General features: G+C 47.2%; 1 protein-coding gene across 1 annotated transcript; it reads right to left on the reverse strand.

The window, feature by feature from the left end:
* Window positions 1–18,952, reverse strand: ACP6 (acid phosphatase 6, lysophosphatidic). Its single transcript, XM_004581846.3, has 10 exons — window positions 18,310–18,952; window positions 9,903–10,031; window positions 9,681–9,811; window positions 9,244–9,323; window positions 6,692–6,779; window positions 5,570–5,702; window positions 5,095–5,195; window positions 2,667–2,762; window positions 818–983; window positions 1–201 (listed from the first exon to the last, which is right to left on the reverse strand). Exons 1-10 carry the CDS (start codon window positions 18,532–18,534, stop codon window positions 58–60), a joined length of 1,293 nt encoding a protein of 430 aa, XP_004581903.2. The 5' UTR covers window positions 18,535–18,952; the 3' UTR covers window positions 1–57.
* Between the last annotated feature and the right edge of the window lie 5,559 nt (window positions 18,953–24,511).

The following is a 24,511-nucleotide window of genomic DNA, read 5'->3' on the forward strand; positions in this document are numbered from 1 at the left end:
GGCATTGTATAAAAGCATTTTATTTGAAAATTGGCAAATTCTCCTTGTAGAAATCAGTCACTCTCCATTTCCAAGTTCCATCGCCTGTGCTTGTGAGCAGAGTGTGCGATATTTTTCTGGACTTAGGGCGTAAATGGACATGGCATTCAAGAACTGGTCCAGTGGACAGAACCTTCCAGGGCAACCTCTTGGCACCTGCTCCTGTGGAAGAGATGTAACTCAGCAGGTCCACAAGGATCCCCTTCTGTTGCTGCTGCTTTTAGCTGCACCAGGTGGGCTGAGCGGCTGTGATGTTAAGTGGCCTGGGTGTACCCTCAGGACAGCCAGAAGGTGCCAATACCTGGTCAACTTTCAGAACAGAAACACTACTCCCTATTCATACAGGGCCCGCAAGAAATATTGGCTGAACTGACACAATCAAGCTGTATCTCTGGGTGGGAGAGCAACAGGGCATAATCCTGGAGGGTATCCTGTCCTCTTCCCTGGACATCAGCCCTGCGGAAGCAGCCAGGACACTAAGGGTGCTGACAGCACTCAACACCTCCCAAGGACACCACTGTCATTTTTTAAGAAGTTACATCCTGGCAGAGACACTCAGGAGAAGAAATGTCTGTGGTAGATCAGGAATAGAGCTCAGCCCTGCCACCATATGCCAAGTTCTGCCCTAGCTCTGATCCGCAGCCTGCAGTATCCTGTATGATTCAGGGAACTGTGGGAACCATCCTAGGTCTAAAGAAGGAGACTTGTACTAAAAGAGGTGGGTGAGGCTGGCAGGAGGGTGCCCAGCCACTACCCAGTTCCACCACAGATGTCTTACCTCCCCGTGATAGTAGAGCTGCACAAACCACTCTTTAGACTCCTGGTGCTGGTAGAGTTCCATGGTCAGGTCGGCGGCAAATGGGGGCCACTTGTGGTCAAAGATGCCCAGGGTCAGTAAGAGAGGCAGGAGAGTCACATCATGAGCTGCATAAAGGTACAGCTTCCTGCAAGGACAGAATACTCCCTGCCTCATTTGGAAAGGGAATAATAGTTGTCCCCAAAACCAAGTGATCACTAGAAATCAACTGAGCTAGGTATAAAACCCCTTTGATAAAGCTGGTAGGCAAATCTTTATACCCCTCACGTTTTCATGAGTCAGGTCCCCACCGGAACAACTCTCCCCGCCTCCTCCTTCCCGCACACCCACTCACTCTTCCCCTGGTGAGTTTCAAAGAAGAAAATGTGCACATGTGACTTAACGCTGTACTTTTCTTTTTGCATCCTGCCCACAAAGAACACTCTCCCTCCTCTCAGTCACACGGTCAGTGCAGTACGGCAAACCCTGCTCCTCACTGGGGAGGCCTGAGGTTTCTGAAATTAAGTTCGTTTCCAAAGAATGGTGATATGTTTGTTGGGCCCTCCACACATTCTCCAGATGGCTGTACTCAGTTATACAGGTGCTTTTTAAATCTGTATCTATCTGATGCCAGTATCTCAGGAAGACTGAAGGCTTTATTGATTGAATCTCCACCCACAACAGCATGGGATCCTGTTGTAGTCTACAAATACAAGGCTGAGGGTGGTGTGCTGGCAAAAGAGCAAGAAACATACCGCCACTGCAGGCACTGTGCGGCACATGCACCTGCTCAGAGATGATAAAAACTGGTCCGACATTTCGGAATCTCTGTTTCAACCCGCTGTCCTTTGCACCCCCCACACTCATGAGCTGCTAGTTATGGGTGGCCTTTTCCGCTCTATCCCTCTCTCTCTCTCTCTGAGAAGTCAGCTTACAAGGCCAGTATTGTGACAGGCTTAAACTGTCAGCTGCATTGACAGCATTCCATCTGAGCACAGGTTTGAGTTCCATTTCTGATCCGACTCTTAGCTAATGTGGCTGGGAAAGCAGCAGAAGATGGCCCAAGTACCCGAGCCCCTGCCACTCATGTGGGAGACTCGGATGGAGTTTATGGATCTTTGGCTTCAGCCTGGCCCGGTTCCCAGCTGTTGCAGCCATTTGGGAGGTGAACCAGCAGATGGGTCATCTCTCTTTCTCTGTTTCTCCCTCTTTCTCACGGTCACTAAGCCCTTTAAATAAATAAACAAACCTCTTTAAAAGACAGCTTACAGTACTACTTCTCCAACACCACAGTGCATGTGGATCACCCGGGGATCTTGATAAAATGCAACTAAAGATTCAGTAGGTCAGGCTGGAAACTAGAAACTCACTTGTGGGCCCTGGCTTAGTAAGTACCTGAGACAAGCTGCATTCTAAGTCCCTGACCTCAGCCTGAGCTTTCACTCTGCTGAGTGGTATGGAAGTTCATGAGCCACTTCTAATGTTTTTCAATGCCATATGGATATCATCTTCTGTGTGTGTAATGAAAGTATTCAAGCTAAACATCTATGAAGCACTATCTTTGTTTTACCTTAGAATATCAAATCCATGTCTACATGTTTGACAGATGCTCAATCAAGAAAAAATAAGGGAAAAAATAGTTTTTCTTTTTTTTTTTTCTAGAATAAACATTTTGGTCAGATGCAGCAAAGAAAAAAAAAAGCAAGAAGGCTGTGAGCCTCTTTGGCCTTTTCAATCTCTGGATTTGGTCACTAGCAGTCTGGATGGAGCCTGTTCTCCTAAGATCTGGGTCCCCTGCCCAAGGCCAAGGCTGAGTTGCTGTGCCAGGTACCTGGTCTTTCCGGGTGCAGTGGCAGGGTCCACGGCCTTCAGCAGGTTACTTTCCAGGAGGTGGAGGAAGGGGCCTACCGCCATCTGCAGGCTTTCTCTGTGAAAAGTGAACACTGAAGCCCGCAGGGGACACAGGCTTGTTCTGACCCCAGGGGATGTCCCGAGTCCCAAGGGTCAGACTTGAGCAAGAGACAGTAACACACAGTGGAATGCATTAAGCAGTAAAGAGAGAAATGGTTCTGCATCAAGACTGAGGGTTCCCTGGGGACCATGCTCTAGAGATGGGGTAGGAAAGAACAGAGTGATGGTGGAGACAGGTAATGAAGAACCAGGCCTTGAGAAATGCACAGAAAAATCCAGGAAGGATAAGTGTTCACAACTTCCAGGAATTCCAAGGCTCTTAGTAACAAAAGTAGAAGGACCACAGAATCCTACACCACCTTTCCTACATGTGGCTGTGCTTTCTGAGTTGTGGCCACAAGGAGGTTATTATTTATATCTTATTTGCTTGACCCTATAAGAAGCTCAGCAATAAAGGCGTGGCTCCATGGCTCCAGCATGGATACCTGGGCTTATCCGCCTTGAGGGCCACAGCAGCCTAAGGTATGTCCACTCATCGAGCAGGTTTTATGTTTGTGCCTCTCATTTTTTTCAAAGAGAGAGAAAGGGGTGATCCTGGAATTCCCAGAGCCCAATCACTGACAAGAGGAATAAAAGAGAATGACTCAGGCCAATCCTCATTCACAGTGATCAGGTAAATCGCGGCTTTTAGCAGTGAGGCAAGGAGTGTTGGAGTCATGGATAAAGAGAAGACAACCAACCCTGCACATGACACATACTTCCCAGAACAAACTGTACAGACCAGAGTGACTGGGATTGAGAGATTCTAACCATTTGCCCTTGAAAAACATTAGTTTTATGAAAACAGGGCTAATTGGATTGGAAAGGACATTGGGCCACATCTTGTTTAAAATGCTTTTTTGGGGGCAATGCTGTGGTACAGAATAAATCACTGCTTGTGACACTGGTATCCCATATCTGAATGCCAGTTCAAGCTATTTCACTTCAGATCTAGCTTCCTGCTAATGTGCCTGGGAAGGCAATGTAAGATAGTCCAACTGTTTGGGTCCCTGCCCTCCATATGGATACCAGGATTGAATTCCTGGCTCTTGGCTTTGAACTGGTCAAACTCTGGCTATTGTGGACACGTGGGGAATGAGTCAATAGATGGAAGATCTCTGTCTCTCCCTATCACCCTGCCTTCCAAATAAACAAGCAAATCTTTAAAAATACATAAAGTGTTTTACATCAGCAGAAAACAAACTATGGTGCAGGCTAAAGCCAACCTGCCTGCTTGTTTTGGTCAATAAAGTTTTACCAGAACACAGCCTTGCCCACTTATTAGTGTACTGTCTATGGCTGCTTCAAGTTACCAGATGAATATGTGTAATAGAGACCATACACTCCATGATGAACCCTGAAATGTTCAAGTGTGTGTGTGTGGGTATGTACATGTGTACGTGTGTGTGTGAGCTACTGCAGGAAAGAACAGTGAATAACAGTTAAAGTTGGGACCCTTCCATCGATAAAAAGGGAAGCTTACAAATCCTGCAGAACAGGAGCAAATGAGGGGCTTGGCTGGAGTCTTCTGGATGCCCCTGGAAGTGCACAATGAAGGTGCTAGCTCTAAGAAGGAGGACCATGGTCAGAGGTCCTGATTCTTAGACAGCAGACTCTGAAAATCCTTGAAATGGTAGAAGTCTCCCATCTTTCCCAGGGTTCCCTTACTTTCCAACTCCCCCTCTACCAAGACAATTATTGTGAGTCCAAGCTGAATGCTCTTAATGAATCAGGAACAGGTGTCTTCTAAAATTTGACAAGAGAGAAACTTTGCATTCTGGGAGGGCAGAAACAGGCCTTCTGGAAACAACGCTGAGATCATGAGTGCAGAGAAAGCATGGGTATGACAGCCAGAGAAGCTGGGGCCATGTCCTGGCTCTGCCACTCACAAGCTGAACCTGGGCAAGGCAACAACATCCCTCAGCCGGAGTTTCTTTGCAAAGCCAGGACAATGACAACTAACTTACAGTGAGAAAATGAAAGCAACGTGCAAATTGTAATGTGATGAATGAAGTGAGAAGTAATTATTCTTCCCTTGGCCCCCGACCCACCCAAATCCTTTGAGCCAAAAGCCAGAGGAAAGAGAGAGTCTCAGCAAGATGTGGCTCCCGAGCCTACACAACAGGACACCGAAGCATCATGTCACCCATCTTGGCTCCAGAAATCTGAAGACCCAGTCCCTGCTGGTAGGCCAGCAGAATGGGGTCGTCTCTGTTTCTTCACACAGAGATGCCAGCTGGAGTGCAAGCAGGCCTGATGAGCCCTTCTTCCCCTCACACCGGGAGGGTTGAGCAAGAGAGGTCCCTTACCTGTCTTCCACTTGCAGGACGTACAGGGCCGTGTCCACGGCTCTCTGTTCAATAAGCCGTGTGAATCTCTGCAGCCTGGGGCAGCTCGGGAGGCCATGCACCTGGAAGGACCGTAGGAAGAGTTTCAGAGGGAAATGCTCCTCAGCTCCTTAGCCTGGCAGCTGCTCAGCTCCCCTGGAGCTCCTAGGCAGCACCTTAACAGTGCCAGAAGCGACTCTGGATGAACTCCTGCCTTAAAGCAGTAAACTTATTTTTGCACATAGGCACAAGATGTGCTTCTGTCTTTGGTACCCACGTCACCATTTTCACAAGAGAAGCAGTGAGGATTCTCTGCTGCCTTTGTGTGTTTAGAGAAATGACTCCTGGTATGTGGTTTTCTCTGAGTATTACATAAGAAAAGATTCTATGGGCAGCCTCTCTGGGTGCCTGCTCCACAGCTCCCCCCACCCACAGCCTAGGGAAGAAGCCGTCCCACCTGCTCGGCCGCCATGTTGTCCAGGAGGATGAGGAAGTCTACGTCATCACCACGGTCAAAGCCCATTTCCTCCTTCACCCTTTTCAAATCCTCTGAGATTCCTGGCTGCAAAGAGGCAACCTTCTTTCGGCCACTGAAAAAGAAGAAGAAGAAAAAAGGGATCCTTTACACTGCACAGTGATGGGTAGTTTTTAAAATGCCCTTTGGTCATCATTTAGGACCTCACTAAATCCTCACCTGGGTCAGCTGCATTATTCCCACCTTACAGATGAGTAAACTAAAGTGACAAGAGGCTAAATGGCTAACTTGTAAAAATTAGCAAGTACCAGGGACAGAACACAAGGCTAGACATTCCAAATTCTATTTTAGTTTTTCTTTCTACTGCCAAAAACAATACATGGCTCAGATCTGCCTGCAGAACTATTCTCTAAAGTCTTAAGTAAAGGCCAGAAATAACCCAGAACTGAAAGGTACCATCAACTCAAACTCTAATCTATCCTCCTTAGCATGTTGGTTAGGGATGGGAAATCTGTGTGTTCTTTGCTTATATACCTGGATTTGCAAGTTGGTAGCTGGTTCTATCACCATTTACTTATTCGTTAACATTTGTTTCATTTATCTGGAAGGCAGAGTTACACAGAGGCAGAGGATGAGGGAGAGGGAATGAGATCTTCCACCTGCTGGTTCACTCCCTACTTGGTGGCCAAGGCTGATGCTGGACCAGGCAGGTGGTAGCTTAGCCTGCTGCTCAATGCCATCCCTCTAGTGCCTTTTACTGAACCCATCGGTTTCTTCACCTGTCCCATCTGAGAACTCAGAGCTGATGCAGAAGATAATGCATCGAAATGGCCACCCCTCACAGCTAGATGTGTTCTCTCTGCATCCCTACCCGTGGCTTTCCCCAGGCTCCCTGCTACTCCACTGACAGCCTGTTTCTGTAAGCAAGCAAGCATTGCCTCACTGCCTGGACAGCTGATGCTAGACTCAAGTGTGATAAACCCCTCCCACCCCAGACTTCAGAAGCAGGGCACACTGGGCAGGCCCTCAGGCCAGGCAGAGTTTGCTAGCAAGGGCTGGGAAAGACTGCCTGGGAGTGGTGAGCAACAACATGAGGGCAGTTACCTGACTCTCTGCCTCAGATTCTCGCAATTTTGGTAGTTGGGGTACAAGACCTCAGAGCTTGCCTCATCAGTGTGGATGACGATGGGTCCTGGAAGGAAAGTGGGAAGCACAGGCAGAAAGAGGCTTCAATTTGTTCTTCGCTGTGCCCCTATCCCTACCTCCACCTGTTACAGCCCAACCATCTTTTTGTCTGCATTCATTTACAGCTGCCCCAAGACACAGGTCATTGGGTTACCCTTAAGGCCATTGATTGCTGCCAACCTGTCCCGACCCTGTTGACAGGGGCTCCCGAATGAAATGAGTTATGGAGAAAGCACACAGGAGCCTTGTTGTGTTCAGCACAAGCCTTCTCCACGCAGATGCAAATGGGATAGAACAGGTACAGATCAGGATTGGTACTTCCCTGGTCCATTCTGAAAAATATCTGCGCCAAAGCACTACCAAGAATGAGCCATGCCAAACTCTGATCAGGATGCAGCTACTTACTTCCCAAAGTTTAGTTCTATAGCAAAATATGGGACTTATCACATGACAAACCAGGAAGGGTGGTCACATGCTTACAAATCCTCTCAGATCCCTACAGTTTTACCCAAAATAAAAGCAGCCTTCTGCATGGATCACTGGGAATCAAATAGTAGCCTTTGAAGAGTGTTTCCCATTGCTGCCTAGAGCTCACAGACCCACCCCCCCACCTTGCCTCACTCTCCCCAGCTTCATTAATGCCCACCCAAAGAAGGTGTTCCACACCATCCATGCTATGTTCTGTAGCAGAGCTGGCCAGGGCTTCGGACAGGTTCCCTTTTTCACACAACTCAAGCCCCTATCAGCAGCAATCTGTAATGCACTGAGATAAATACACGTATAAGTGGTGCTGTTCTACAAAGTGTGTTGGTGGGCATAGCCCACTTGAGGTCCCAGCCCTCTCCTGGCCTGTGTTTCCAGAGACTCCTGGGGTCCTCTGGGACACATTGTAAAAAGGAGAGACCAAAGCACCACAGGCTCATACCAGCTGCCCAGCTCTTCATAGAAGCAGTGAAACACAAAGGTGAAGCGTGTGAGTCCTAAAACTAGACTAGCAGGGTCTGAATCCAGGCCCCACTGTTTACCAGCTTTGTGTCCCTGGGCTGTGTCTTAGTTCTCTTTATCCCACTTAATAGGGCTATTACAAGAACTAAACAAGTTAAATACATGTAATGTTATTAGAAATGTGTACGGTGCTTATGAAGTTCTCTAAGCATGAAAATAACAATCACAATTTAACACTAACTATAAGCCTCGAATATTTCTACCTGTAGTTTGATGTTAGTGTCTTGCTATTACACTTACAGTTTATGATAAGACACACTTGAATAGACAGACAAGCACTGAATGAATGAATGACCAAATGACCAACAACCTCCAGCTTCCCCAAAAGCCTGATTCTCCAAAGTTTACATGCAACTTTCTGGAAGTTAACGATTTTACTCCCAAAGCAATACCCTGAAGCTGCACCACATCTACTGGTGGCACCTTCTGGAGTTATCTGGTCTACTCAAGTCCCCTGATATTGGGAAAGGTAGACACATCACTGTGACAGGAGCCAAACTGAACCCAGGACAGGAGTTTTTTTCTGGGCAGACACACCTATGATGCCCTGATACCCTCCCTGCAGGAAACCTCAGGGCAGCCTCAGCTGGAGATGCCACTGTCAGCAAACACAGTTCCCCTACTTCAGCCACGTTTTTGGGGTTTCCACCAAGAGGACATTTGCCTTTTAGAAGCTGAGTAAGCCAAAAGCTTTCAGAAGATTGGTCACCGCAGACTATTCCTTGGGTTTAGAGCCCTAACCCAAGGGCTCCCAGGAATCAAGGACAGCCCTCCCTGTCTGCTGCACGTCATGGAGATACATCACAGTGCATGCGCAACAGCCAACTCCAGCCAGGATCAGCAGCAGCTCCCCAACCATGGGCGAGGCCAGCTTTGTCTGGCCTTGCCACAAGATTTTTTTTTTAATCACCATATGCCTGCTCCATGAGGAAAAATAGGGAAATCAATTCTTGGTGGTTAAAGTTTGGGAACCTTTGACTATGGTCACTCATGGGTTAAATATATTGAAACCTACACTGGATAGGCTTCCTCAATAAGAAAGACTAAAAGGAATACCATTCACACCACCTGGGTCATACTATGGGTTTTCACTGGGACCACAGCAAGTAGCAGCAATCTTGGGTCCCAGCTAAATGTCCCTCCTGCTGCTGTTCCCCCACCCCCCAGCAGTGTCCACTCAAGCAAAAAAAACCATGTACTCTTCACAAGACCTGTTAGGGCTACCTTAAGCTTCTCAGAAGACTGAGAAGTCAGAACCCGAGGGCACATCATCTGATGTGCTGCTGCTGCTGCTGCTGCTGTGGAGGTTGGGCCGGCCAAGGCAGCATGAGGCCAGCCTGGAAGGGGGCACCTGGAAGTCATACACACATGGATGAGCGATTCAGGGAATAGGCCCCAACATGGAGAGAGAGGCTTTGGAAACAAAAAGAAAAGGCCATTCATGGAGCGGGGCTCCAAACACAAACCTTCTTTCTGACGTTGAAAAAGCCCAGCCAGCAAACAGCGGGTAGACTCCAGATTCCGATTCATGTTAGTGGAACGAACGCTGGGGAAAAAAAATGAAAAAGTAGTTACACTCAGAAAAGGAATCTTTAATTATATACCTTTTACCTTATTCCATAGAGCAGCTGAGAGTCTTCTTAAACAATGCAAGAGGAACTAAGGGACCAAGAAAAATGCTTTAACTCTCGAGGATGGCTACCCTCAAGGCCTTCAGAGGCCAAATGGACACAACCTCCAACCATCACCTATTTATAGGACTCTGTGACCTAAGGGTAACTGTAGCCTGCGCAATTGGCCTTTGTGAGAGTGGGAACTATCTGCAGAATTGGGACAGCTCTCAGGCTCAAGACCTTCTGGGTGGGGGCGGGGGGAGGGCAACATTCCTTCTCAAGTGACTCACAAGACTTCCTGTGGGTTGAAGACTGGCGAAAGAAAAGGGATGTCCTCCACATAGTTCTTCCTCAGTCTCTCTCCCAGGGCAAACATCTGCTGCATGCCCACGTTGGTCAACTGCCCAGCAAATATGCCCCCCTGAAGTGAGCAGAAGAGCGAGAAGAGTGAGGACATCACAGCCTGGACTCAGCCCAGAAGCTCTTCCCCAGAGCTGGGGAGCACTACTCACCTTCAGGGTGGTCTCGTGGTACTGAGAGTCATATGGAGAATGTGGTTTGGGGCCTCCAGTTAGATTCGTGACAGAATAATCAAACTCAGTCTGGGGTGGGACCTCTAGCAGGCGGGGGTTCCACTCTACCTGTTGTGATCATAAACAGAACAAAATACAACACACTATTAGAAACTGGAAATGCAGCATTAACATCCTATTATAGCAGCAGTGGGAACCCACAGCTGGAACCACTCCAAAACTAGGCTTGCAACCAAGAAATTTTAACTCTAGCTGGCTAAGGGAAGACAAGGCTGGGATTTATTATGTCAGGTGTGCTCAGGCTGAGGCCTGGCCCAGCCATCCCAGTACTCCCTGTTAAGGGCCTGCTCTGGGCACCAACTCCACGCTGAAGAGAAGTGGCCAGAATGCCCAACAAGCAAATATTTGGTGAGTGAATGAATGAACAAATGAAGGAAGGAAATATGATCTGGGGGGCCCCTTTTCTAAGACTTCTAAAGAATCAATCTGCAGGTTTTTGTATCCATCCACCTTCCTGACTACCAGGTAACACCCTTCCTTCTTTTTAACCAATTTCTGAAGCAAGCAGTGGCCATCTATGAAGGAGCCTTTGGTGCTTCTCCTTCACTTCTGTCAATTTGGCTCCTGACCCAACTGTACTTTAATGGTTTCCAGAACATCACAAGAGGCCACAGATCTCAAAGTTGCAACTTCCCATAAAAAGCGTGCACTCACTGGGTCAGATGTCATGACTTTCATGTTTAAAATGAGTCTTCAGATCCCACTCACCAGCTCCTCTTCCCACCATGTGTCTGTCCCAGGACTACCACATTTCTTCTGCAACCCCAAACTCAAGCCTCAGATTCCTCTTGTCGCCACCATTTCAGCACCACTCCCTGTTGACTGCTGGCTAGAAAAAAGATCACTCCTATTATCTTACCATCAGAGTACAAACTTTATTATCTCAGGCAAGAGTCTTCAACAGACTTCCACCCTTCACTCCTGAAAATCTATATTAACCTATCTTTAAACACTTGTATTTCATTGCTGAAAGATATTTTAATTAACAAATAATACACATATATTTATGGAGTATAATTTTTGTTTTCAGTTTTCTCTGCATTGTGGGATGATTAAATCAAACTAATTAACAAATCTGTCACCTGATATAGCTATCATTCTTATGTGTTGAAAACATTTGTGTGGAATCTAAAAGAGCTAAAGCAATGTAAGCAGGGGGTAGGATGGTGGTTAGCAGAGGCTGAAGGGGAGCTTGCATAGGAAGACAGTGATCAAAAGATATAAAATTACAGTCAGACAAGATGAATAAGCTTTAGTAATTTATTCCATAGAATGGTGACTATAATAAATAATAATTCATTGTATATTCTAATATCACCTGACACTGAAATGATTTGCTAAGTCACATTCCTCACATTGATAGTTTTTTCCTGTTTCAGAGGTAGGCAGCTGACTAGCTCTGGACTTCCCCACCTTGACCCTGTAACCATTTGCAGAACTTCTCTGCTCCTCTCCAACCTAAACCCCACCCATTACTTCTTGTGCTTCTTCTTCCAGCTTGCTTCCTTTGCATGGAAGGAATTCTGTTCCTAGCTGCCCGGAGAGTCTCGCTCCGGAGTTCAAGGATGACTCAAGTCTCATTTTACCATCAGTCATTACCTATGGATGTCATCTTCATCTCCACTCCTACTGCTCTCATACTATTTAACTGGAGGTTTTACTGCTTTGTTTTACAACTAGGGTTTGGCAGCCTACTGTGTCACATACCATATTTATCTTTGCCCGCTGCCCTTCCTCCAGGAGAACACCCCTGGAGTCTCAGCTTCACTTTGTACAGAGGAAGCCCTCACTCTTCCAAAAGGACCACCTGCTCCCAGGCTCCTCCCAAACCTGAGCCTCCTCCGCATTGGTGCCACCCCCGCTGATTCTAGAATGTCAAGAGATCTTCCTCCTTCCTCACTTCTGATCCTCCAACTCCTTGAGAAAAAACCCTGTCAGAGCTCACAGCTGCCTTCCTGTGACAGCTTTCCAGCAGCTCCTCTACCAAGTCTTCCCTATACTCTTGAACCACACAGCTTGTTTCATGTAGTTCCATTCTCACACCTCCTGGTCTTTCAACATCCTGTTTCCTCTGGGGTGGACAGAGAGGAGCTGCAAATTGCCAACCTGGCATTTTCATTCCCCTTTTGTCTGGAAAGTCTCATGTCCAATCCCTAATGTTCCCAGCAGTCCTGATCATGGCCATGTGCTTCCCTGCAGTTGTGGCAGCTCTCTTTGGCAGCCTTATCCCAGTCTGTATTAGAAAAGCTCTGTTCCCGGTCTTTTCAGCATGCTCAGCTTCCTTCCTGAGATAACAGGCAGAGGCCACAGACAGACCTCTTTCCTGGTTGCCTAAAACGGGGGCCTGGCACATGACAATTTGCCAGGTCTTGGGGGAGAGTCCAAGCCTGAGATCACTGGACTTGGCCTTTGCCGGGCTTCTAGGTTAGGAGAGAAAGCTAGGTATGAATGTAAATATAAGACTGTAATAGAGAGAGTTGTGCTGCAAGAAACCAGATGAAGGCTATCATGGTTCAAAGGCAGAACTGACCTTCTCTTCTGCCTGGGAAGTCAGGAAGTTTTAAGAACTGAACAGCATTTGACATGAGTAGGATTTAGATGAGCAAAACCTTGGAGTTGTGAGAAATGGATGCAAAGCAGAGAGGGTGGTCTTCAGAATTCCCAAGTAGCCAGAAAATGTGAGCAAGGCAGAGGTGGTGAGAAATGTGTGTGAGCACAGCAGTGAGACTGGTTTGGCTTGCTTGAACCTGGGACTGTTTCGAACACTTCAACATTAGCAAATATCAAGTACAGTTGAAGTTTGTGCACACAAGGGCAAAGACTGGAGTTTTACTAGCAGAAGTGGGAAACCTGCACCCCAGGTAGCTAGCATACCCCAGTCTGTGGGCCCCACAAACAACTGTGAAAGCCAGAAGTACACTTCACAGTTGGAATGGGAAAACTAGATGCTGAAAAGCCAGCTTGAAGATGTCTGTAGCTGTGTACTTGAGAGCCTAAGTCAGTGGGAACAGAGGAGATAGATACAAGACATTTGAGTTATAGAGCTAGCAATTTGAGGATTTTCTTGGTAGGCAAACAAGAAGAGTAAGTTATTGGAGGTCTCTCGAAAGGTAAACAAAGAATAAGGATAAAAGTTGTGTGCCTGCGGTGGCAAGAGAAATGGAGGTACTCTTTGACTAAAACTAAGACCAAGAGGAAGAGCAGTTGTAAAGTTGAGTTCAATTTTGAAAATTTTATCATTTCAGGTCTGAGACCCCTCCTTTGTGTTCCCAGCACTCGCAGTGAATACCTATAATTGAAATCTGTTTTGTTTCTCCCTTTCACCATGTTGTAAATTCCTTTAAAGCTAAGGCTGAATCATCTCATCCTTGTAAGTTCAGTGGCTAGCAAAGGACTTATAAGTCCTTGGGGTTGTTCAGCATTATCAAAAAAAAAAAAAAAAAAGCCTCCTGTTAGAGGCATATTTGCCAATGGGGAACTTCGGCATTTCCCCAGAAACAACTCCTGAAGTCCAGGTGATGGCAAGTTGAGAGTACACATTTATAGGATTCTCAAGGGTGGATGACACATTAGCCTCACTCATGGTGTCATCCCTCTACAGGCATTCTCATTCTTGTTCCCATTCTGCTTATTGGCTAATGACAAAGACTAACTTGATGGTTTTACTTATTCATATTCCATCTTCGACTAGTAACTTAAAGCAGATGACAGCAATACTGAAAATATAGTGTACCAATTCAAAGTAGGTAAGAAAGACAAAAGCAAACAAGCATAAACGCTAAAAAGTTAAGACAAGAAACAGATGTGGTGACCAGGTTACTAAACCATGAAGATCCAGACAGTTATTCCAGGTGGGCTGCAGATTCAGCACTAAGTTTTCTTTTACATGAAAGAATAATCCTGATTAACTAGACAAGTTTAAAGATGAAAGCAGACCACTGTTCAAGAGAAGCATACCACTTCTCATGCTAACAGACAAATGCTTCCCAAGGGCGCTCCTAAAGGGGATAGAGTGATATAATGAACATCTCTTAAGTAGTCAAAGAAATCAGTTCTGTGGGGTTGTTCCTCTCGGTTCCTTCAACACAGAAAGATACAACATCTCGCCAAAGCACATTTCAAAGCACTCTATACTGGGATCAGAAGGCTACATCCTAGATAAAAGAAAAAAAACTACATAAAAGTAAACAAAACCATTCCAGGTGTGGGTTTTACAATTAAACCATGATTACCACCCTTGGCTATGCAATGACATCACTAGGAAGATGTGTTTTTGGCATTTTAAATTACCGACATCTCAGCCAATGGACCTTGGAAGGATTGCCTCATCCTTGGGTCTGTGAGATGGACAGCATATCAGAACTATCAAAACCACTTGAACAGAACCCTCAGAACATGCTCCACATCAGGGGCCCTGGGATGACATCGGGTGGGTACTGGAGCGGTTGGGAGGCTGGGTGTGGCTTCTCCCCGCTTTACCCCTTCTCTCCAGATACAGGAAGAAGAAAAGGAAGGTGTGAAAATAGTAGTCTCACCCACTTTCCCCTACTCCTCGACTATTCCCACCCTAATCAACTGTGTAAACATCAGCAAAAATAAAATTTAAAATAGATTACTGACACCTGAATCCCAATTGTGAACTAATCACTCCAAGTTCTCTGCGATGGGCCTCCACTTTCAAAATGTTATTCAGGTAATTCTAGAGCTTCATCAGAGAAGCTTTTATAATATCTGGATGCCTGGACTACTGAAATCAGAATATCCTGGCTAGAGACCCGCAGTATTAGTTTTCTTTTTTAAACTCCCCACTTGAGTACCAAGTCTCACCAAGTTAATAACCATCGATTCAAGGGATAAGATGGACTAGCTGGCACATCCTACATGGAATTCTTCCTCAGCTGAGTGTTGGATAGGTATTATGGTACTGCTATCACACTTTCTAGCTTGTCTATATCATCAAGTAAGAATGCAAACCCCTTCATTGATAGTAGAGCTGGGTAGGCTGGACTTTTAAAAGATTTATTTATTTTTATTGAAAGACAGATTTACAGTGAGAAGGAGAGACAGAGAGATCTTCTGTCCATTGGTTCACTCCCCAAGTGTACACAATGGCCAGAGCTGAGCTGTTCTGAAACCAGGAGCCTGTTCCAGGTCTCTCACATGGGTGCAGGGTCCCAAGGCCTTGGGCCACCTTTGCCTGCTTTTCCAAGCCACAAGCAGGGAAGTGGAGCAGCCAGGACACAATTTGCTGCCCATATGAGATCCTGGACGCTCAAGGCAAGGATTCAGTGACTGAACCATCATGCCAGGCCCTCCCATTCCTCCCCTCATCCCACTCCTGCCCTGGTCTTTATCTTTTTTTTTTTTTAAAGATTTATTTATTTTTATTACAAAGTCAGATATACACAGAGGAGGAGAGACAGAGAGAAAGATCTTCCGTCCGATGATTCATTCCCCAAGTGAGTGCAACGGCCGGTGCTGTGCCGATCCGAAGCCAGGAACCAGGAAACTTCTCCGGGTCTCCCACACGGGTGCAGTGTCCCAATGCATTGGGCTGTCCTCAACTGCCTTTCCCAGGCCACAAGCAGGGAGTTGGATGGGAAGTGGAGCTGCCGGGACTAGAACCGGCACCCATATGGGATCCTGGCACATTTAAGGCGAGGACTTTAACTGCTAGGCCATGCCGCCGGGCCCAGTCTTTATCTTTTAAAACCTGAGGAACTTACTGGGGTAGGGGTCATCTCATCCATGTGGGCAGAGAAGCTGGAAGAGACCTGAAAAACTAGGTCAAGTCTTTTCTTTTGAAAGTATACTTGGGTCTGCTCTAGTGACTGGAAATAAAATCAATCAAGAGCCAGGACTTTACTTTCAAAAGACAATCTTTTCATAAAGACAGGTTAAGCCAATAGCTCTTCTAGCAGTAAGAAAACAACTGTGTACAACATCTTGGTTTTAAATAAGGCTATATTCTGAGGCTTTGTGAGATAACTGAAAGAAGCAATGTGTTGCATACGTTTACCCATAAGCCAGTCAAAAATCCAGAAACACGTTCCAAAGGCAATTTTAGCTGGAGATGGTTGCCAGCTGGTCTCTTCTGACCATAATTATAGAACTCCAGGAATGATTAGAAAATCACAAATAATAGCTTCTATCAAATTGGCTATTGCAAAGAAAATCTGAGAGAGAACACCCAGAAATAAGTCATATGAGGTTGATGACATTCACGCATAGCTTAAGTCGAGAGCAGGTTCCATCGCTGGCTTTTCCATACAAGCCTTTATATTAAAGAACCAAGCCTCTGCTAAGGCTGGCAGAGTGTGAGCAGGCACGGAGAGCTCCCATGCCTTCTCTAGTTGCAAAGGAAGACCGTCAGCTCAGCTGCTGGGCCTCACAGACAGAAAAGGAATGAAACTGGTATCTAAGCTACAACAGTCCATCCCTAGTGAAGTCAGAATATACCCATCAGATGCCCAATGGCTCAAAAGAAAGCCAAGAAGGAATTTACATATTTTTCCATGGCCTTTAGAGAACACATTTGGTTGTATCCTAAGTCCAGGCCTAGACACCCCAACTTTTATCCTCTGCTACCACTGATAACAGTCCAATATATTTTTCAGCCCTTCTGTTGCAAGAATAAATGGAGGGGTCAATGTTGTGGCATAGTAGGTAAAGTGACTTCTTGCAATTTTGGCTTCCCATATAGGCAGGTCCTGGCTGTACCACTTTCAGTCTAGCTCCCTGTTAATGGTCTGGGAAAGCAGCAAAAGATAGTCCAAGTACTTGGGCCCCAGTGCCCACATGGGAGACTTTTGGCTTTGGCCTGTCTCAGACATGGCCATATAATCACTTGGGGAGTGAACCCTGCTCAATCTCTCCTCTCTCTGTAAGTAACTTTCAAATAACTGCTTAAAAATGCAAATGAAGAATGGGGTACATTTGTGAGACAGGCTATTTGTATATAAACTCATAATGTCAAGTTAATGATCTAATGTAAACAGGGAAAGTGAGGGACTGAAAAAAATAACCATCAAAAACAAAAGGAATTCTGGTACCAGACAGAAAGTGGGACGGCCATAGAAAAGATAACGAAAAACCAGGTAATAGAATTGACCACCAAGATGTATTTGTTTATGTGGAAATGCTATAGAGGCTTAATTTTATTTATGGCCAGTTTTAAAATCTGGGTCTACACTTGGGGAGCAGGTGAAGGCCAAAGCCTGAGGACCTCTGGAAGGCAGCCAATCATGTGGCTTAGGTCACTGTCAATCATCTGGCAGATGGATACAAAGGCACTTGCAGGCCCTCATGATTCCAGATTGCCTACTTTTCCTCACTCACCCACCCTGTTAGGATGGTCACAGCAGAATGATCAATTTTTAAAATTTATATGGAGCTACACTGAGGTATAGCTGGCAGGGTAAGCCACCATCTGTGATGCTAGCATTCCCTATGAGCATCAGTTTGGGTCTTTGCTACTCCACTTCTGACCCAGCTCCCTGCTAACGTGCCTGGGAAGACAGTAGAAGATGGTCCAAGTGCTTGGATGCTGCTCCTGGCTGCCGCCTGCCCAGTCCCTAGCCTGGGCAGCCCTTGCCAGCCCCCAGTATAGAATGAACCACCTAACAGATCTCATTGTCTTTCCCCGCTTCACTCTGTAACTGCCTTTAAATAAACAGTTTTAAAAAATCAAATTAGTTGTGCTTCAATCACAATTGTTCTGGTCAAACCAGGCAGATTTTTAAGACTCTAGCCAAAATAGTAGCTGGATTTATTTTCTATTTTAAATCCTTTACACTAAAATGTTTTGAAATCAGCAGTGGGTAAGAACCCCAAGATTATAGTATGTTTCCAAAAAAATCCTTCAGCAAATTTCATGATGGTGTCTAGTCATTCCGAAAGAAAAGCTGTTGTAAAATCTGTTCCCAAACCATCTATGTGAGCCGGTTATCCACTGTGATCCCAGTGAGGGTGGTTCCTGGCACCAAGGTCCCTGCAGTTCTCGGACAAACTACCTTTCCTAGGGATCACATAGGAGTGCAGGGCACCCTTGCACTCACCCAGGCGCTGCTGCAAATGCTGGCTTTGCAGCCCTGCCCCAGACCTGTTGAATCAACCTGCAGGTTAAGCACATTAACCTTCCTATTCCCTTTAGGAAGTGTAACTCTACTTGCCAATGCTACACGCACTGCAGCCATCAGGGGCCCAAGCCCCTGGGCTGCCCTACCCCTGCAGGACCCGTGGGTGTGTGGGCGCCTCAGCTCTCAAGGCAGTGCCAGTCTCCTGTTGGTGCTGGTCAAACTCCGGAGGCATGGGCGACCTCTCTCACCTGCTCCTCCTCCTCCTGCGGGAGAGGCTTGAGAGGACTTCGCGCCCCATGGCGAAACACAACCTGCACCACTTTCAGCTCCAGCTGGCGGCCGTCGACCGGATGCTGACCGTCAGTGGCCTGCTGTTCAGCCAGGGCCACCCGCCGCCGGTGGAAGCTGTAGACCAACGAGGACAGGATGCCCACCGGGGCCCAAGCGCGCAGGCGGAAGACGCCGGCGATCATGGTGATGGTCCCGCCACTGCCAGCCGCAGACTACAGAAGCCCTCCGAGGGCGCCCCAAGTTCAAGGGTTCTGGCAGGCGCTCACATCCACTAAGTGGGGACTGCTGAGACGCCCAGTCCCACGGGAGACCCCGGAATCAAGCAGGGTAAGAAGCCAGGAGTCCCGAGGAGTTTTAACCTGCAATCAGGGTTGGCGGCTCCTGCAGCACACTGGGCAGGGAAGGGGGCCGGCTCAGCTCCTCATCCTTCGCCTTCTAGGCAATGTTGAACTTGCATTTCAAGTTTGGTCTCCAGCACTGTGGACAGAGCAGCAACCAGTGCAGAGCTCCCAGGCGGCGACCGCAACAACTCTCACATACTACTCAATTCCAGTTGTCTCTGAGTAAAGTTCCCACCCATCTCCTTACCGGCCTAGGGGCCTATCCCGAGTGGAGCCGCGCGGAGGAGCACGGGAACACGAGTCCCGTGCGACTGCTAGGTCAGGATCTCAGAGCTGTGAGAACTACAACTCCCACAAGGCTGTGTGTCCTCCGTCTGCGCGTTATCTCCTCCTGGCCGGAGGCCTCGCCCCTCGGACGAGATTGCCTGGCCGGGATAGGGAGGATTCGCGGGGCAGAGGTCGCTTCAAGTGGTAGAGGAGAGCAGTTTGAATATGACTGCCACTGTAGTTGTTGAAACTCAGAACTGAGACGCCACCGCGCAGCATCAGGCGCTTTAGATTTCCGCCTTTGCTTGCCAGCCCCCAGTATAGAAATTACGTGTCCGTTGAAGGGTTTTGGTAAGGATAGCCTGGACCCACGCCGTTAACCGTTTCTTTATTCATTCTAGATAGGATCCTTGGATCACACTGGGCCTTATGTGAGACCCCATGCTTAGGAGGCATGGCTCCTGAACTGCGCCCTAACTGTGTTAATCAGGCTAGAAACTTTGGAACATTCATTCTCTACCCCCACCCCCACCCCCAAAGAAGGAGGGATCATTTTGGAATTCTGCGAGTTACCCTAAACTTTCTCCCTGGCCTGGCTCATGAATTCACTTTCTCGAGCCTGTGTGTCTTGATGCGATTAAAAACAAAGTACTTTTCGCGATAGTCACTTGTGTCTCCTGCCCCCGCCCCAATTATGTCAGAGCTCTTGTCCCCCAATGTATTTGGAGGCAGGGATTTTAGAAAAGGAATTAAGTAAGTTGAGGTCGTGAGTGTGGGCTCTTGATCTGATACTCCTTATAAGACAAAGAGCTCTCTCCACTCCCGCACAGGGAAGAAAGGTCTTGTGTCAGCACACAGGGGGGAGGCAGGCGGGTAAGGTGTGTAACCCAAGGAGAGAAGCCCCCCTAGAACTGAGCGTGTGAGCGCTCGACTCTCAGAAGCCCACCTTCTGCAGCAAAGGGCAGGACAAGCTGAGGGCACTCCCTGCACTCTGACAGCCTTGGCACAGACCTGGCAGGCAGCATGAACAGCAACTTTGACCCATAGGAGCAACAGTAGTGGCCTATCCTACCATACCTCGTGTGCTGGAGGCAGGGGGTGGGGGTGAAGTGTGGGGAGGGGATGTCTTAGCAACTGACCTCTGCGGGCAACCAGAGCAGGGGAGGTGGACAAAGAACAGATTCCACGTGGTAGTTAAAAGCCCTGTTTGAGCGCACAGGTAAGACACCCCTGGGGGAGTTGCATAGACATTTCACGTGTGCTGTGTGGCAGTGGTGGGGGATAGTAGTGGAGCTGCAGTTTAAAGAGCAGTCTGTGAGTCCGGAAGCTGTGCTGGGAAGACCCACAATGGCAGGCAGGGTGGCGAGGACACGGAGCTGGTCTTATTTTTGAATCCTGGTTTTACCACAGGAAAGGGAATGGCTTTGGAAACAAACTCTCAGCTCTCAAAACTGTCCTCAGAGGTTGCACTGAATAGTATGAAAAAAAAAAAAAAACCAAAAAACTAGGCTTTGATCATGAGATTATATAGGAAGCAATCCCATTCATTGGTTATCTCCAGTAATGAGCACAATGTGAGCCTCTCAGCAAGTACCCAAAAGTACTTACTGGGAGGAATGACCGGATAAATCACAGCCAACACTGTGGAGGACATTGTCCGTAGCGTTTCTCATTCCTACCTGTATAAATCTCCCCCTAAGATACTTGGTTTAGAACGAAGTGCTGGTATTAGAACAGGAGTGCCGAGGTCTCTTTCTTCATTTTTTGCCTGAATTGCAGGAAGTTTAGAGCCTAGCTTTCAATTTAACTATAGCCAATATTTAGAATCTCATCATCAGGAAAACTGTGATCTTTTCCTCCAGGGTGTCATTCTGGATTGGAAACCAAAAGAGAAAGGTCAATTGGGAGGCTGTTACAACCATTCAGATGTGAAACACCTAGGGCGAGCAGCGCAACCGGAAAGAGGGGGATTCAGGTTGGCTGCTAAGTTTCTGGTTTGGGCATCTTGCAGAGGACGCCTTTTCCCTGGGAAAGCATTTAAGAAAGTCAATTTCAGAACGAAGGTTATGAGGCCCTTGTGGGGCATCTAAATGGAAATGCCTTCTAGATACTGTGTGGTGTGTGGATTGATCCTCAGAATCCGTATGGATTTAAGAATGTATTCAATGGGATTCTTCTGCACAGTTGATAATTGAAACAATGGGAGTGAATGAGAGTCCCAGAATGAAAGGGAAGAATGGGAAAAGAATAAAAGGAAGGCCTAGGTCAGGACTTGGAGGAACCCCGCCATTTGAAGGAAGGGAAACCTGGGAAAGGACAGAGAAGGCATGGAAAAGCAGAGATGTAAGGATCAAAGAAGCCCAGAGAAGAGAGGCTGTAAGACAAAGTGGACAACAGCATCGAATGGAACTGAGAAGTCACGGAAGGCCCAAGCACCCATCGGATTGAACATCAAAATGATCTTTGGTCACTGCTGTGAGGGCAGGATCAGTGAAATAGTGGGATGGAAAGTAAACAGAAGTGACAAGTCAAAAGTGAAAGTAAACATGGTCATGGATTTTTAATGCGCAAAAAGAAACTAAGTGCAGCCACTGGAGGAGTTTGATCCATGAAGAGAGAACTGCCTTTTCAAGATGAGAGAAGCTGTGTATACCTTGCAGTGTTGATAGAAGACCCCAGGAGCAGTGCTTGGCATGCCAGTTAACAAGTCACCTGGGATGGGCCCAGCATGGAAGCTTAGTGGCTAAAGTCCTTGCCTTTCAAGCACCGGGATCCCATATGAGCACCGGTTCGCATCCTGGTTGCTCCACTTCCCTTCTAGCTCCCTGCTTATGGCCTGGGAAGACAGTTGAGGGTAGCCCAAAGCCTTGGGACCCTGCACTTGGGAGACCTGGAATAAGCTCTTGGCTCCTGGCTTTGGATTGGCTCAGCACCGGCCATTGTTGACACTTGGGAAGTGAACCAGCAGATGGAAGATCTTTCTTCTCTGTCTGTTCTTCTCTCTGTAATTCTGACTTTCCAATAAAAATAAATGAATCTTTAAAAAAAAAAAAAGTCCCTTGGATGCCCATTTTCCATATCAGAGGCTCTGGGTTTCCTCCTGAGTCCAACTTCCTGCTACTGAGCATGCTGGGAGACAGCAGGTGATGGCTCATATACCTGGGTCTCTGCCACTCAGGTGGAAGGCTGGGGTTGAGTTCCCAACTGTTCCCTGCTGCTGTGTGCATTTGGGGAATGAAAGAGTGACTAGAAGAGCTCTGTCTCTCTTAGTCCCTTGAAAAATAAAATTTGAACAATAAACTTAAAAAGAAGTAAGGCTGCAGATAACGAGTGGTTGAAAATATAAGAGATGGGGTAATAGAGCCAGTGAGCTACTTAGGGAGGTAGAAGAAGATGGCAAGTGAACCTAGACGTCATGATCATTCTTAGAAGGAGAAAGGAACGTATGTTCCCTGACAGGAGGAATTGGAGTCCTATAGCACAGCAATTCAAGGAGCATTTCTTTGGCGATTTCTTTTTCTGCAAAGTCAGGATACATGTTGGGGATTGGCGATGTTTCTCTAACGCTCTGAGGAATGTGAGAGGTACATGCTCACAGTCCACTCCAGAGAGATGACTGGGCAGCCAATGTTTGCTGGTCCCATGGAGAGCAGTTCTCTACATCAGAACCGCCTGGGGTAGTCGTTACACTGCAGAGTCAGGAGCACCAATACTGCTTTCCAGAGCTGGGTGGAGCCCAGGACTTTGCATTTTAAACAGGCACCCAGGTGATACTGACACTGGAACTCTTCAGGTATCGCATTGAAAAAAACCACTGGTAGGAGGGGACCTGGTAGGAGAGAGCCGTTGTGGTGGATGGGGCATTGCCACCTTTCTTGCCTTCCTTCCTGTTCTACACAGTCTTACCTCTTTCCTCTGAGCTTCCCACTCTGGCGGCATTCGGGAGCTCTTCTCTTGCTTATTTATGCCTTGCTCCTGATCATGATCCTGTGTCTAGTCCAGAGACCATTGGAGAAGAACACTCCAGTTGGTTCTGCTTGTTTGTTTACCTCTGTGCCGCAGACAGACTGAGGTCGAGAGGGGCCATTTCCAAGTCCAAACAGGAGCCTCTCCCTAGAGCCAGCAGAGGCCCAGGCCTCCTGGGGACGGGGGTGCGGTGGGGGGCCAGTTTGGGTGTGCTATCATAGGCCAACGAATGGGGACTTGAGAAAGGGGCCCGTTGTCTCCTTGTTGCACTTTGAGGAAGAAGGGGGCGGCAAGGGCTCCTTCGGAGACCCTCCCTGTCATCCCTGTCTCCACTGCAGAGATGGGGGTGCCGCTCCCTTCCAGCTTGCAGACTGGCGGTGAGGAAGGGCCTCAGTTAGCTGTCAAGGGTGCCTTCTCCTCCCCTACCCCAGCTAGATCCTCTGCACAGCTGGAAGCCAGCCACACTGCTAACTTCCTCACAGTGCCCAGAAGGCCTGCCTCAGCCTCCCAGGCCACCCCTGTGGCCAGTGGTTCCAACTCTGTCGCTGTTTAATAAAAGAGAGAGAGAGAGAGAGAGAGAGAGAGAGAGAGAGAGAGAGAGAGAGAGAAAGAACCGCTGATGGAGTCAAAGAGATGATTTTTTAAAAAAAATAAAGTCTTTTTATAAAGTGGAGGATGGGGTGTGATGGGAATTTACCAGCACAGAGGAAACAATTAAGATAAAAAGGAGTACTTACGGGGCAAATTTCTTGAGTTGCAAGAAGGTGTGAAAGATCAGGAGAATGGTTGTATCTTTCATTAAGGCTCTACCCATCAAGATGGGAGAGAGGGGCTAAAGAAATGGTGAGGCAGATAACATTGGCACTCCCACTTTCAACAAGTCATTTCCCCTGGTAAAATCTTCAACAAGTTTGGAAAAGAGAAAAAACAGCAGCAAGAATTCAATGTTTTGTGCTTACCATATATCTGGCATTATGCAATGTGTCATTTAATCTTTACAGAAACTCTGGTGGTAGGTCCTCTCCTATCTTGCAGACTTAGAGACTATGATTATGGGACTGAAGTGAAGTAACTTACCCTCAGAATGCAGACCTTAACTGGAGGAACCGGAGTCATCTAAATTTGAACTCATATTTGGTGTCTGAGCCCATAACATGAGCCATGTTGCTGAACTTACATTGGGAAAAGGGTGGTAATCTCTGAGATATTTAGCCTGATAGTAGCCCTCTCATGAAGCTTTTCAAATAAAAAAATTATGTATTTGGAACTAAGAGTTATAGGGAGAGAAACAGTGAGAGTAATCTTCCACCAGCTGGTTCACTCCACAAATGGCCACAATGGCTAAGGCTAGGTTGGTCCAGACCAAGGACAAGAGCATCTATCAGATCTTCTACAAGGGTAACAGAGGACCAAGCACCTGGGCCATTTTTGCTACTTTCCCAGGTCATAGTAGGCAGCTGGATTAGAAGTCAAGAAGCAAGGACTGAACCTGGCACCGAAAGGGAATGGCGGTGGCTTCATTCTCTATGCCCAAGTGCTGACCTCATGAAATAGGCAGTTTTGAAACATTCATTTTCCTTCATAA

The sequence above is a fragment of the Ochotona princeps genome, chromosome 2, assembly GCF_030435755.1.
Source record: "Ochotona princeps isolate mOchPri1 chromosome 2, mOchPri1.hap1, whole genome shotgun sequence".
Classification (NCBI taxonomy): domain Eukaryota; kingdom Metazoa; phylum Chordata; class Mammalia; order Lagomorpha; family Ochotonidae; genus Ochotona; species Ochotona princeps.